This window comes from Coenobita brevimanus, chromosome 87 (genome assembly GCF_032717465.1).
Source record: "Coenobita brevimanus isolate Jiangsu-jjx chromosome 87, ASM3271746v2, whole genome shotgun sequence".
Classification (NCBI taxonomy): Eukaryota; Metazoa; Arthropoda; class Malacostraca; order Decapoda; family Coenobitidae; genus Coenobita; species Coenobita brevimanus.
This window is the reverse complement of record NC_137040.1, coordinates 24912026-24927327: the sequence shown is the minus strand read 5'-3', so window position 1 is coordinate 24927327 and position 15302 is coordinate 24912026. Positions and strand designations below refer to the sequence as shown.

Sequence of the window (15302 nt, the reverse complement as noted above, 5' to 3'; positions counted from 1 at the left end):
AGACAAGTGTATAAGTGGTTCCTGCTGATATATAAGATCTGCTGTGGCCTTGGTATATTTGGCTACATCATCATAATGGTGACCATGATGGGCTTCAATTTGCTGTTTCGGGTGAAGGCCAATGTGTGGATGGACGCCGGCCTGCTCTTGATATTCTATGGTCTCTATTATGGTGTGCTGGGGCGAGATGTAGCTGAAGTATGTGCTGACAAAATGGCGTCACACATTGGTGTAAGTACTTTATTTTTTCTGTTGTTGTTCATACTTAAAAACCTGGATTGTATATTCAGTGGTTACATGTCATAGTTTGTGGAAGTTAGGGAACAAATGCTGAATATCTGCCTTAGCAAAAATTGAATGTTTGCCTTGGATGACCGTTACTTAGTCAGTAGGCATCGAAAACCATCTGTCATCATATGCTTATATTGAATTTTTGGGTGCGCCGAAGAGGGATGCCGTATGTTGTGGCCTTAGTATAACTGGATGGCTCTGCTACTCTGTTACACAAACTTCCCACAGCTCCCTCCATATCCTTCAAAAGGAGGATAGTGAACTACAGAAGGGCAGATTAACCTTGCAGTCCACTGGGCTCACATAATCCATGTGAGGTATAAGCTGACCTCCATTACTTAAGATGATAGAACTCTGACAATGAAACAGTGACCTTTTTCTTATAAACCCAGGTAAAACTTGTTCTCTCCCCTCCAAATTTATGGTGATTTGTTAAGTTTCATTCACAACTCCATGAAAATAATAATGCATTTTAATTATATAGCTATGAATATTCTTAATATTTGATATACCAGTACTATACTGTACTGTAAGTTTATTTTGTATTAGATTGTATCCACACCAAAGGGAAACATTATAGGTAACTTGCTGGCAACAGTGCTATCGGAAAAGTTGAGAGTCAGTTCCACATCGGCGAAGCAGTGACTAGGGGCATTTTAGTAGACATTCATAATTGAGATTACCAGTAGTTTTTGTTACACAAGTCATATCAGCACCAACACAGGTATGTGTGGGGCAATTTGGTGGCTCAGTCAGTTTAGTGCAGGTCACCCATTTGGAGGATTCTCTGAATAGTGGGTTCGAGCCTGACTGATTGCCACTGAACTTGTGGGGTGGTCACTCATATGTTAATGCCTTGTCTGGAACTGTCAAATAACCAGACCTATATCATACCTCTGTCAACTTCAACTGTCTTCTGTTTCATCAAAATACTGTGTATCAATCCTACCCTACTCCTAACCCACCCATGACTTTACATAGGTGTTTATGAACAGTAGTATACACAGTTTTGATGAATGATGGGCATGTTTCAAAGTGTATCCACATCATCATTGTATGTTTTTGTAATTTTGCTGTTAACAAAAGTGTGGTAGCTAACTGCCATTGCTGCAAGCATTACACATGTTACTGGAAGCCGATTTTTTGTTTTAAACAGTGTTATGCGTCACAATGAACCCTACAAAATTATCAGAATAATCAAAATATTGTTAACAGAAGTGTACATAAAATGTCATTGACAGTATTATCACTAGATCCACAACAACACACCAGTCATCATAACATTGATTGAAGCATATTTTATAGACAGAGTTACATAGGCTACACTATTTACACTAACAGTCCATTAGCTGCTGGCCACACTGTCTTTATCCATGTTACTCACAATGTTGATGCAAAGAATGTAACTAAGGAGATAGGTTAGTGCTACAGTGTGCAGGGACACAATGTTTGTATGTACCATATGTAGTTAATTACACATTTTACAGTACTTCAGTTTGTGTATACTTAGTGTTTGACTGTTTTACTCTGTATGGATCTGCTGTATGGCATGAACACTTCATACTGTGTAATATTTGAATGGTACCAGCTCATGGTAAGACACCAGGAATTTTTCTGATATCTTCCTCCTCTTATATATATATATATATATATATATATATATGTATGTATGTATGTATGAATATGTAAGTGATTGGTTCACGATCAGTGTGGGTGTGCGACAAGGTTGTGTGATGTCCTCATGGTTGTTCAGGATACAAATGTGGATGGGGTGATGAGAGAAGTAAAAACACGATAAATGGAGAGAGGGATTTCATTGGTAATGAATGGTGATGGATGGAATATCTCAAATTTGTTGTATGCTGATGATACAATGCTACTTGCAAATGCCAGACGAGAGCTTGGTAGACTAGTGCAGAGTTTTGTAGATGTCTGTGAGCGTCATGCCTTAACAGTACTGTAAATGTAGAAAAGAGTAAAGTGATGGTTATTGAGAGAGAAGGTGACTCCCAGTGTGATGTTACTGAATGGAGAGGAACTGGAATTGGTGAGAGAGTTCAAATACCTGGGTACAGTGACAGAAATGAGAGGAAAAAGTGCAAAAGAAGTGTAAATTAGTGTGACACAAGGAAGGAAAGTAGCTGGAGCTATGAAAACCTTGTTAAAAACAGAGGCTTGAGTGTTGCAGCTGTGTGAGGCTTACATGAAGGAGTGTTAGTGCCAGCTAACATACAGATGTGAGACCTTGGTGTGGGATGAAAATGAAAAGTCAAGAGTATGAGCAGTGGAGACAGGTCTGCTGAGGAATGTATGTGGTGTCTGAGAGTGGATAGGATACGGAATAGTGTGATTCATGAACAGTGCTGAATGAAAAAGTTTGTGAACACCAGAATTGAAGAGAGTGTATTGAGATGGTTTGGTCATGTGAAGAGAATGGATGACAATAGAGTGATGAAAAAGGTATATCTGAGTGAATTTGAAGGAGGAAGGAGGCAGGTTAGACCAAGGAGAAGGTGGAGGGGTATGGTGGATGAGTGTGTGAGGAAGACAGGTATGGAAGTTATTAAGGTCAAGAGACTGACAAGAGACCGAGTTGGCTGGATGAATTTTGTTTGAAGTGCATAACCTGGGATTTGGCACCCCTTTTTAACGTGACAGCATTTGGATTGACTCTGTCAAATATGTCTATGTGAAGCTGCAGAACGGGGTGAATGTTTTTGGCATATCAGATAAAGCCAGGATTCCAGGGGCTTGAATGGTGAGTGAATGGAAGCGTGACCCATTGGATTGGACAAATTTGGGCTGTCTGGACATTGCTACTCCTCACCCTGCCCTAGGGTGGGAAAGGAGGTCTGGATGATGATGATGATATATATATATATATATATATATATATATATATATATATATATATATATATATATATCATTCATCATCCAATCCTATGTTGCACCATGAGAAGTGTAGGAGCCTGCAGCTAGGCAAGTTGGTCCTGACATTTAAGATGAGAGTGACCAGCCTCACTCATCCCTAAGTGGCATTACATGAGCAATAAACTCCAACCACTCCTTGGATGTAAACCTTCTCCAGCTTAATCCGATTGGAGCACCGTAATTATAGTATAGAATGTACATGTGGCACATGATGTTAATTATGAAACTCCCAGCTACAGTTGTGACCATAATATAGGCTACTTTATCATAGACGTTTAGTACCATAATTGTCACCACTCACACCACTGTTCTTTGTTGTGACTTGCAGTACTATACACCCCACGGGATGCCCGTTCGTACACTTGAGCCTGGGGTGTGTGCAGTATGTGGCAACCCCCAGCTGGTGCCAGAGGGGGAGGAGGGCATCATCGAGAATACATATCGACTCTCCTGTGGCCACACCTTCCATGAATTTTGTATCCGGGGATGGTGTATTGTTGGCAAGAAGCAGACCTGTCCATACTGTAAAGAGAAGGTGGGTTGTTCATGCAGATGGAGGGAAACCTAGCTTTTGTGTGATATAAATCTGCCTTGTTTTTTTTTTTTTTTTTTTTTTTTTTTTTTTTTTTTAGTGTAATGTATCAAAAATGCTAACTGTATCATTCAGCTGAATAGAATCCTTAACCCCCCAAATCTGAGGGTTCATCCTTAAGTTGAATAATATAATCTGGATATGATAAGAATAATATAGAAGACACTGTACCAAAGAGGTTAATGAAGATTGCTTCTAATTGGGTTCTCTCCAAAATGTAATAAAATCATAAGGTGATTGAAGAATTCAGGGGAGATTACCATCATATTGAAGGGATTAATTGACAGAGAGCACTGAATGGGTTATGGCTGTACATACAGTATTTGTAAAGTGAAGTACAAGACAGTACATGAAGATGCAGGCCAAGTTGTAAATTTATGACAATTCTAAAACACCTGTGGGGATAGGTAATGGTTAGACCGTGAATTCCAGTAAGCAAGGAAGTAAAAGGTGAGACCTCTTTTTAATTTCCATCATGTGTTTAGATAACAATAATTGTTAAGAGGGCATGTCTTCCCATTAACAATGTCAGGTTTAATTATCATCATCATCATGTAATCCTGTGTTGCCCCATGAGAAGTGTAGGAGGCCAGGGCTTGGCAAGTTGGTCCTGATATTTAAGATGAGAGTGACCAGCCTCATTCATCCCTGAGTGGCATTACATGAGTAATAAACCCCAACCATCCCTTGGATATAAACTTGCACAGGCTCAGTCCGATTAGAGTGCCTTGATCACCCACTAAACCACCAGATGCCATAATTTGGTTATATGGTTACACCCATAAAATTACTCCAAAGTTAATACCCCCTGTAGAATAAATCATCATCATCATGTTCATACTTTCCCACCCAAGGATGAGGTAAGCTAGGGTCAATAAAGCATGGAAAGAGAAAAACATGATAACCAACATGCCCAGTGAAACTTGGAAACTTGCCACACACTTATTCACCCACTATTCAAGCCCCACCTCACAGGTGGGGATCAATCCAACAACTGTCAAGTAAAAAAGGGAGTGCCAAATCTTTATCATGCACTCTCTCTTACAAAAGTCATCCAGCCAGCTCAGTCCTTTGTCAGTTCCGTAGCCTCCTCATCCTCTACCTTGCTTTCGTACATACAGTACTCATTTGCTATATATATGTCCTCCTTTGTGGTCTGCTTTGCAACCTCCCACTGTAGGGTAGTTCTGTTTCATGATCATTCTTCTAACTCAGAAATACAGTACTACACCCTTTCAATTTTAATTTGGTCTAAACATGCCCCCTCTCTGTTTTGGATCCTGAGTTGCAACAAGAGAGTAATGCCAGAACTTGATGCTAGTCACAAAGAAGTGCAATGGAAAGGTTGTAGAGCCACAGTATTGCGTTATTCTGTCACTGTGCTACGTAAAATAAGCTGCAACAGGACATAAATATGGGCCAACTTAAGGGAAAAGTAATACAGCTACTCCACTGTACAGTATACCCATCACAGAGCTTTCAGTGAAAAGCAAATATCCCTCAGTAATATAGGACTAATTCACAAGTGGATAAAAAGGGTTTGAGGGATGTTACAGGAATGAGCTTAAAATCTTTATTTCTCCCATGTTGTACATTCTTTGTGAAGATTGTCTGTGTATACTGTAGTTTGAAATGTTAGGGAAATAAAGAACTTGACCACTTGGCTGCAATGACAACTGTTTATTAGGCATATATTCTTGCTGCTTTCAGACAACGCTGTGTAGCTGTGGAAAGATGTTTTGAACTTGATCGGTTAGATACTGTACAATCATCAGTAATCCTTTCAGAGCAAGAGATCTTTCCTGAGTTGAATACAGTCATCTGTAGGTATCAAGAACAAAACAAAGAATACAGCGAACCATCACTATTGAACCAGTTGGTGGAAGAGGCTGACTATAGATCTGATAGTTTAATTTGGTTGACGTTCGGTAGGGTCAGCCTTAATGAACCAAGGCACAATATGCAGTACCATACACTAAATCTCACTTGGTGGATACCTAACAGAATTATGTATGTTCACTGTTTGTGTGTGTGTGTGTGTGTGTGTGTGGTTAATAATGTATACCTTTATACTACTATATACTGATAAATATTATATATTGTCAGTAAGAAATAAGCAATGGAACAAAAAAAAAATAATGTACCTTTCATTTGGTCTGGTGGCCATGTTCCATCACTGTTTTGACCATTGGTTCACTGTGTGAGGGAATTGTTTGGTAGGGTCAGAGTGGTCAGTATAGCAGAAATTTGGTTTAAAGGGGTTTACTACATCTTTGTACTGAAAGGATGCCGCTGTCTTCTGTGTTTTGCACCACCTAATTTATGTACGTCAGTAGAGTAATAGCTGGTATCTGTCGCAGGTGGACCTAAAGAAGATGTTTTGCAACCCATGGGAGAAGCCTCACGTGTTCTATGGACAGCTGTTGGACTGGATCCGGCTGCTGGTGGCGTGGCAACCCGCCATCATACTCCTCGTCCAGGGCATCAACAATTACCTCGGCCTTCAATGAGCACATACCCCACACATCTAGTCAGACAGATGTATATTTTTGTTTGTAGTTGAGAGTCATAGAATCTTCTTTTCTATAAGTATTTATTAAGCTGATTATATTGAGAATATTCATATGCCTCAAACAATTAATGAATGATGTAGAATCCTTTATCTACTATTGTTGTGATGTTTTTTGTTGAAAGGTGAAAAGGTTTTCAGATTCAGTTATGGTACTGTTCACTGTTTATTTACAGATAAGTAAGTGATAACTTCTCCTTGTTGAAGTGTATCAAGAAACATTAAGAATAATTATTATGCTGCAGCACTTAAGAGTGAAGTGTGGAGTTGAACATCTGAATGTGCAGACAGAAGTGAATGTATGTATGCTTTTTGTAAGTTTGTATGTAGCTGCTGTGTTTGTATGTAAGTGTATATTTTCATGTGCAAGTTCATCCCTTATTTTTAAATGGAAGTATACAGTTTTTTAAAGGGAGAGAGGCCTTATCCTGTGGGCTTAAGACAAATAAAAAGACCTCTAGATTTCTTAGGACATGATTGAATAGAGTGCTGTATATGGTACTTATGGAAAGGTAATTGTTCAGGTAAATATTTGATTGGACAGCCATCTCTGACTAGGTATAGTTGGAGTATACTGAAGAGTAAATCCCATTGCTTAGCATTTTTTTTTTTTTTCTCCAGTTATTATTGATTAATATGTTTGTATTAAAATTATCAGAAAGAGCTAACATAGTTATATTCATGCCTTCAGTACGGTATTATTGTTCATCATCATCGTTGTCCAGACCTCCTTTCCCACCGTAGGGCAGGGTGAGGAGTAGCAATGTTTTTACTCCTAGTATTGTTCCTTTTTGCACTACATTTTACCTTATTACTGAGATGTTCCTTTCTAGTTCTTACCATATTAATAATGTTGGATCGGTTGAGAAATATGATTTAGGTCAAGACATGAATGCAGAGTGTAAATTTTTATAGCACAGTTTTAATTAATTTGCCATACTAACTATAGTCTCTTTACCCTAACTTGGCTGAAAATTGTCATCTCTCCATCTTGAGTACTGAGGCGCAACAATAAATTACCACTGGAATATTGTGTTAATCATGAAGAAGTGGTATGGCAATGATGTAGAGCCACAGCATTGTCATTTTCTGCCACTGAGCTATGTGAAATAAGCTGCAAAAGGACAAAAATCTGGGCTAAGATAGAGTAAAGCAACTATAGTGATATGGTTGATGTTTACATTGTGTTCCTACTGAGTCACACGTACAATGTTGTGCTTTGTATGTTAGCAAATGAACCAAAAATGATAATAATTTGGAATAACACCAATCTACTCTAAAGATGTGCAAGAGTTAAGTAAAGTGGGATTGATATCCAGTTGGTTTATTTTCAACAAAAGCCCCAACATGCATCAGGATGACTTGGAATGGTTTCCTCTCTCTAGAGCAACACTGCCAGCTCATATCCATGTTGATTTACCAGCATTCCCCCCCCCCACCCCCACCCCCCACCCCAGAATGGCAGCAGTACTTGTTAGGTAAAATCTCTTTAGTGTCCTCCTTTCCATCATCCCGTTTTGAACAGGTGATGGACTGTGACACAATATTGTGATAAACGTAGTAGTTACATCTGAGTGTTATATCGTAGTCTGTCACGTGCATTATCACGTACACCTGGGTTTACAGTCATAACAGGAACACCATCTCTTCAGCTTAGTGAGGCCTAAACTTGTATGGCATAGTACTTTTGAGCCTCTGTATTTCACAGTGATAGGAACTTGACCCATATCAGATGTGAGTTGTGCTACAGGCTGTAGTATGGTACTCAAGGTTAAGACATTCTCATTCTTTTAACTCATTTTCCCATATGTACATAGGATGGAGTGATCTTGAGGAAGTTCATTGATTTCTTTGGTGATATGAATTAGATGATAAAGACGCCCTCAGGTTTAGAAGATAAAGACAGCCTCTGGTACAGTTTGTTCTCCCATACCCATGTCGTTGGAGATCCAGTAATATTCTCTTTTTTACGAAATGGCCAGAGACACTACACATTACTACAGACATGGGTCTTTCATTAGAATGACACTTTCAGTTGGGCTTCATGTATTCCAGCAGGATACTTCCCCGACTGCCTTGCTTTGGTGAACGTGTTATTTTTCACATTCACAGTTTAACCATCTTCTGGCATTTAGAAATCGTTGATTAAAATAGTGTTAGTTTCCTAACATTGGTTAAAATATAATTGGTTAATTATCATTGTAGGAAGTCATTACTATAATTATTTAAATACCAGTAAAGACACACACTGTCACCAATATTTCATTCTAGCTGTAATCAGTTGTCATGTTTTTTCCTTGTCAGAACAATTCCCCATCAAAACAATGGCATTGCCTTGTCCTATTGTAACAAACTCTTATCATATTAGGTGATCATACAGATTTCAGTTTTAATTCCTTTTAGTGATGACACTATATGGATATTTTGTAAATAGAACTATTAATATTAACATGCTATACTTAAGCACAGCTGAATATTGTGCCAAAATTATTCATGAAATTATTGTATCACATCACACTTAATCATTATTTCGGTTAGTATCATTGATTAATTTCTTCTTTCACATTACAAAAAATTTATCTATCATATTCGTATCGGTAACTTAAATTATTCAGGCAGTGTCATATTGTTGAAGTGATGCCTGAGTGGATGTGGGATAACAGCGTCTTTACAGGAGACAGTGTTTGTCTTCTTATTTAATATGAAAAAAGAGCAAGGACCAGACAGCCGACCATTCTTTCCATCCATGGTCAACTACCCATGCAAGAGGTGACAAAATGTTGAAATATCATATTCATTTGCAACTCAAATTAATTTTTTCTGTTTATCTGAATGGTACAGGAAACCATTTACTACATTGGGTGGTAACCATATAGTCAAATATTGGCACCTGGTGGTTTAGTGGGTAATTATTGCACTCCAATCGGATTGAGCCGGTGAAGGTTTATATCCAAGGGATGGTTGGGGTTTATTGCTCACATAATGCCACTCAGGGATGAGTGAGGCTGGTCACTCTCATCTTAAATGTCAGGACCAACTACCTAGCCCCGGGCTCCTACGCTCCTCATGGGGCAACATAGGATTGGATGATGGGTGGATGGATGGATTAATTTTATCTGTTTATCTTAATTTATTTTTTCTTTTTTGTGTAATGGTATCCTCACATCTATCATATCTTGAAAATGATGAAACATTCTGATACCACACTCCCGAATGAGTTAGGTTTTAGTTTCCTGAGTATCCAGATGATGTAAAAGTTCCACTTTCATGTTATCCTGTGGAGAAATTCACTTTTATCCTTGTAAGGAACATTGATAATGATACTTTTTTTTTTTTTTTCCTCCAGTATATCAAAACACAGGAATACCTTAAAAACAAACATGGAGCTATATACCACACAACCATCATTAACATACATGTGTTTTTGCAGAGTATGTTGAAAACCTGCTTATCTGAGGATGCAGGTAATGCCAGACATGTGTTGTGATGGACCTTGAAATGAACAGGTTAATGTAAATTATAATTATAATTATAAGATGAATATTGGAAAAACTACGTTTTTGGTAAAACGGCATTTCGTAAAAATTGAATTTTGCTTGATGAATATGAGGTTTCTTGTAACATGTGCTGAGCAGAGAAGTATCCAGATCCTTGCAGTAATGTCATACAAAGGTTCCAGCATCCCACTCACCCCTTTTGGATAGCTTTTATTTGACATGTAGATGTATGTTGATGTTCCTTGTACTCCAGGATTGATCTGAACTGAAATAAAACTTCTATGTGAATTGCCAGACGCCTTAATCCTGTACGGGGTGGCCACAAACAAATTGCCTCCACATCGCCCTGTCCCCAGCCATTTCACTGCCCTGCTCCCAACTCACACCCCCTTCTCTCATATACCTCTCCACTCCATCCCTCCATTAAATTACTTGAAGGAACAACCTACCATATTCCAATAATGCATAAGTGGATTAGAAGGTTTCCTTTTTTTTTTTTTTTTTTTTTTTTTTTTTTTTTTACCCAATAATGTATATGTTCTTGTGCTTTATCTTTATTTTTTATTTAACACCCAAGTTGCCTCATTTTTGTAATATATTAAACTGGCAACATTTTGAATACAGTATATGTCTTGGATAATTCATCATATTCGGCATGGAGACCAGGTATGGGAAGACATGAGATGTGATGCAATCAGTAATTTTCCATTAGCAAAAGTGTCTGAAGTTAGTGAGGATGGAGAATTTAAATTATGCAGTGTGGAGGTATTACTGTACTGCACAGCATGTAGTTATATGTAATAATGAAGTGTTAATCCCTTCAGTTTAGTGATATGTTTTTATTCTGCTTATTTATCTTAGAAAAGAGCTTATATTGAAGGCAGTGTATATCTCCTCCAGTTTGAAAGTTTCTCTTAAGCTGAATGTCATTTGAAGGCAGCAGTAATTAAATATAAAAGAGCGCAAGATTCAAGGGGTTGATGCCCTTAAACTCTTTCTTAAACTAATCAGCTGTCAAATATTCAAATATGTTGCAAGGTCAGTGAATTTGAATCTGAAATGGATAGTTAGAGTAATCATGTCTCCTAGGCTTCCACTGATCCCATTAGTGCAAGAGTATGAAGTCCACACCCAGTCATTGTATGGGGAAAAAAAAGGTCAGGTTGATGGTGATGGTGATATAGTCCAAATGGTAGCATTTGTGTAGTGGCTATCAGTTATTCCAGTTACCATGTTATTTATTTATTTTGAAACTTAAAGTGTGTGTGAAGGTACAGTTAGGTAGACTATTGATAAGTGGGACACAAGTTTTCTTAGTTTTATATTGACTATGGTAGTGGACCCCTGTTGGTCTAGTGGGTTAAGGCTCTCCAATTGGATGTTGCCTCAGGGTTTAAATCTGAGTAGTGGTTGTGGTTTATTGTTCACATAATGCCACATAAGTGTTAGCGAGTGGTTATTCTCACCTTAAATACCTTGACTGAGAAGCCTAGGCACGTGTGCTTCTGATGGGTAGTGCAGAATTACATTATGGATGGTTAAAGAAAGGACAATATTAACTACTGAATATATCAGTTTCTTTTAATCCTTTAAGTATGATGGTGAGGGTGGTGTCATTTTTTCCTTCCTGCTTTCAGACAGGTAATTTTATTTAGCTTAGGGTTTAGCAGATTTCTTGTAGTGAACAGGTTGACGAAGGCTGTATCTAATGCCTCCAATATGAGAAGTCTTTCATAAACAACATAAATAGTGAGAGCAAGTATAATTCATTGATATCCTCAAGTAGAAGATATAATTTGGTGGGCTGATTTTGCAATTTAAGTTTCTATTTATATATTGTCATTGTCCATTCCTTTTTTCCTCATGAACCAAAGGATGCCTAGTGGTTTAGTGGGCTAAGGTGCTCCATTTTGATGGAGCCTGTATGAGTTCCATGTGAGGGATAGTTGGGATTTATTGCTCACATAATGCTACTTGGGGGCAGGTGAGGCTGGACACCCTTGACTTTAAATGTTCAGACTGAGTAGCCTAGCCGCAGGCCCTTATGCTCCTGTTTATATGGGGCAGAATGGGATTGAATGATGATCATGAGGAGGAAGGATGTAGGGGCTCAGGGCCTGGCTGCTCAGTTCCAACATTTAAGACAAAGGTGACCAGCCTCATTTGTCCCATGCAAGTTAAATATGAGTTGCTCTGCTGTTGTATGGAGTATTTAACCTCTTTATTGAGCAAATCATAGTTAATTCATTCATGCACTCACCAGATTACTTGATTTTGTCCTTGAAAAACTTCAGACTGTAAGGGATGTATGACCATCGTTAGCTGCTGTATGCCAAATGTCTCCTGATCTGAATAATATTGTGTGGAGGCAGGGAGAGTAAAAGATATGCTCTGGATGAATGATTTAACAAGAGACACATTGGCCAGGTCTATCTTGTTGCTTGTTTTGTCACCAGCTACAAAGCCATTTTGTGATACGCTCTAGTGGTTTAGTACTGTACTGTACTTGGTTATCATGTTAACACTTTCACGGTCCAACGCCCCTGCAGCCAGCAGAGCCCTCCGGTTTTCCCCCCACCCTGCTCTCCCTCCCTCCTCCTCTGCCGTGTGCTCAAGTTTTTTTCTTATCCAATCATTATTTCACCCCAAAATATTTGGATTAGCGGATTTGTTTTTATACCATTAGAAAGCTGAGACTTTGTAGATTAAGACAAAAGACAAATGAAAGTGACATTGCATAAAGTAAAATAGTTATGATGAGTATAAGTTGAAAGAAAGCATAAATATGTTAATACCAAATCCATGCACTAAAGTTTTTTTTTATTCTGACCATTTTTTCACCCCAAAATATTTGGATTGCCTGATTTGTTTTCATGCTGTTAGAAAGCTGAGACTTTGTAAAATAAGATGATATTGCATAAAGTAACATAGTAATGACAAGTATAAGTTGAAAGAGTGCATAAGAATGGTTATACCACTTTTTTCTAAGTGTTTTTTTATCATGCTTTCGAATTTTCCCATGAATGAAATAGTATGACCGAACTGGAAATTCAGTCAGGCCAATATCAGACCATATTTCAGGACGCCAGACGCAGTTCTTGATTTATGGTGGATATTTCCTTGTTTGGACGTGGATCCACGTCTAAAGAGCTAGTTGGACACTTTCAGGTTGGACGCAGATCCACATCCAAAGACCGCAAAAGCATTAATTAGTGGTGAAGGGATTTAATAGTCGATCGTCATGTTAAGCAGTGGAGTGGGGATTTAGTACTTGATTATCATTTTAATTAATGGAGTGGCATAAGGCTTTGTACTTGTCTTCTCAAAAAGTGAAAGTTATTATTAACTATTTGTGATTATGGTACTTAAACAATACAAAATAATATTGTTTTTGCAACTAAGGTTTTGCACCAGCCTGCTGAAAAAGCATTAGCAACTGTATAACCATACTGAGGGATGTAAGTTGAAAGTACAGAAAGTTGCTACAGATACATTCATAATAACCTCTAAAGAAATTAATGGTACTGTAAATGACAGTGCAAATGGAAAGAAATGTGTTGTGGAAGAAAGTTCAGGACTGAGCTGGTATGAAACTTAAAGTGTAGTGATGTAAGTACAAGGTTCTGCTTTACCATGTTGTATGTTGCCCAAAGACATTATAGTCAGTTCATCATGTTAACTCTACCTTGACTTAACCCCTTCAATCTTTTTTTTTGTTTTTTTTTTTTTTTAAGATAAACTGAATCAGCTTTGTAGAGACTTTGTGAACTGAAGGGATTAGACATACCCTTCATTAACCTCTTCATTGCTACAGGTCCTTCCTAAGTTGAGTAATATTGACCTGAGGTAGTTTGAATAAAATAAAATGTGCACCGGACTGAAGGGGCTAAATCTTGTGCTGAGTTTGTAATGTGGAAGTGAGGAAGTGTTGTCGTGCTTCAGACATTGAAGAAGGTACAAACTGACCAATATGGTTTACCTACAAACTTTTTAAAGTATGCTGTGCTCTCGTCACAGTTTTTCTGCTCATCCTGTAGTCTTACCCCTCACTGGAGAGAGTTTGTAGCCAAGAATTGACACTAAAGACCTGTTGCTTGGTGTTATTGCAGTAGTTTGAAGCATCACTGGAGAGGGATGCCTTCATATGGTACTGAGATGGCTGGTTGTCTTCACTGCCTGGTTATACAAAGTACCCTCAGTTCTCTTCCTGTCTCTCTGCAAAGGAAAATGGTGAACTGCTGGAGATGGTCAGTTTAAGCCTGCACTCCTCCAGGTAGCTACAGGTTTCAGATGAGGCTGGGCTTATTGCTACTACATTTCTGGAGAGTACAAGGAACAGTTCACGATGATGCTGTTATTGCACATGAAAAATGCTTCAAAATACCAACAGCAGATAATTTTTGTGTGAGAATCATTAGCTACAACCTTCCTTCACCCAGTTGTAGGAGTAGGAGCAGAGGATAAGCAGGAACTTTGGCTCATAACTGCTTTTCATTACTAAAATATTTGAACATAATATGGGTAGGAATTTAGTGTACATGAGTTTTCAGCATCCCTGCAACAAATTGTTCAGTTCCTTCAGTCCAGTAACATACATTTGATTTTAATCTTGCTGCAAACAGATAATATTATTCAGACTAAGAAAGCACTGCTACATTAAACTCCTGTAATTTGAAAAGTCTGTAAAAAAAATAAATAAATTAAAAAAAAATAGAAAATGTCTGGAGGTAGCAAGATCAAAATATAAAATGTCACTGAACTGAAAGGACTAAATGTATTAGAAGTTAATGGGGAGAGACCATTGAGGCAGCTGACTTTAGGGTAATCGCCAGTCTGCCAGGCATAATGACTTCCAGCCCTTTATGTATCCTTCCCTCAGTTCACTTCCGTCAGTTCATACCACATGTATATTCAGTTGTGTACAGAAGCTCATCATATGTGGAAGAGTTACACTCACATGTGGATACTGCAGATCAAAGTGCTTCAGGTGAATGTGGCCCGTAATGGTTTAAAGTCTCATTGCACTGAGGTTTATTGGTCACAGTGCCATTCAGGGAAAAACAGCTGATCACTCACCTTAAACGTTTGGATTAAATAGCCTATCCCCAGACCTCTACAGTATATTCCTGACGGGGAAGTAAAGAGTTATGTGGAGAAGATGCAGTACAAATGTCGGGTTGACCTGGACACAATTTCTACTCGTGGGTTTAACTCATCTATTTGAACAGCTCATCAGTTTTCACTGTATGTAAAGTCATCCACCGATAAACTGTATGTTTATAAGAAGGTTTTTATATAGCCAGTGCAAGACAGCATCCATACAATCTTCCATGATCAGATATTATTCTTATTTGAACTGTGTTATTGGCATAACCCCTTCAGTCCAATGATGTTTGTTTCATTTTATTCTGCCTGCCTTT

The 15302-nt window shown here is 38.2% G+C and overlaps 1 protein-coding gene across 1 annotated transcript in view; it reads left to right on the top strand.

Moving 5' to 3' along the window:
• LOC145410922 (E3 ubiquitin ligase Rnf121) overlaps positions 1 to 6705 on the top strand; it is a 29716-nt gene extending 23011 nt beyond the window's left edge. Inside the window, exons 5-7 of the mRNA XM_080280965.1 lie at positions 3 to 231; positions 3553 to 3759; positions 6177 to 6705. Of these exons, the coding sequence (XP_080137091.1) occupies positions 3 to 231; positions 3553 to 3759; positions 6177 to 6326 (586 nt within the window). The 3' untranslated portion in view covers positions 6327 to 6705. The remainder of the gene's footprint in view (positions 1 to 2; positions 232 to 3552; positions 3760 to 6176) is intronic.
• The last annotated feature ends 8597 nt before the right edge of the window (positions 6706 to 15302 follow it).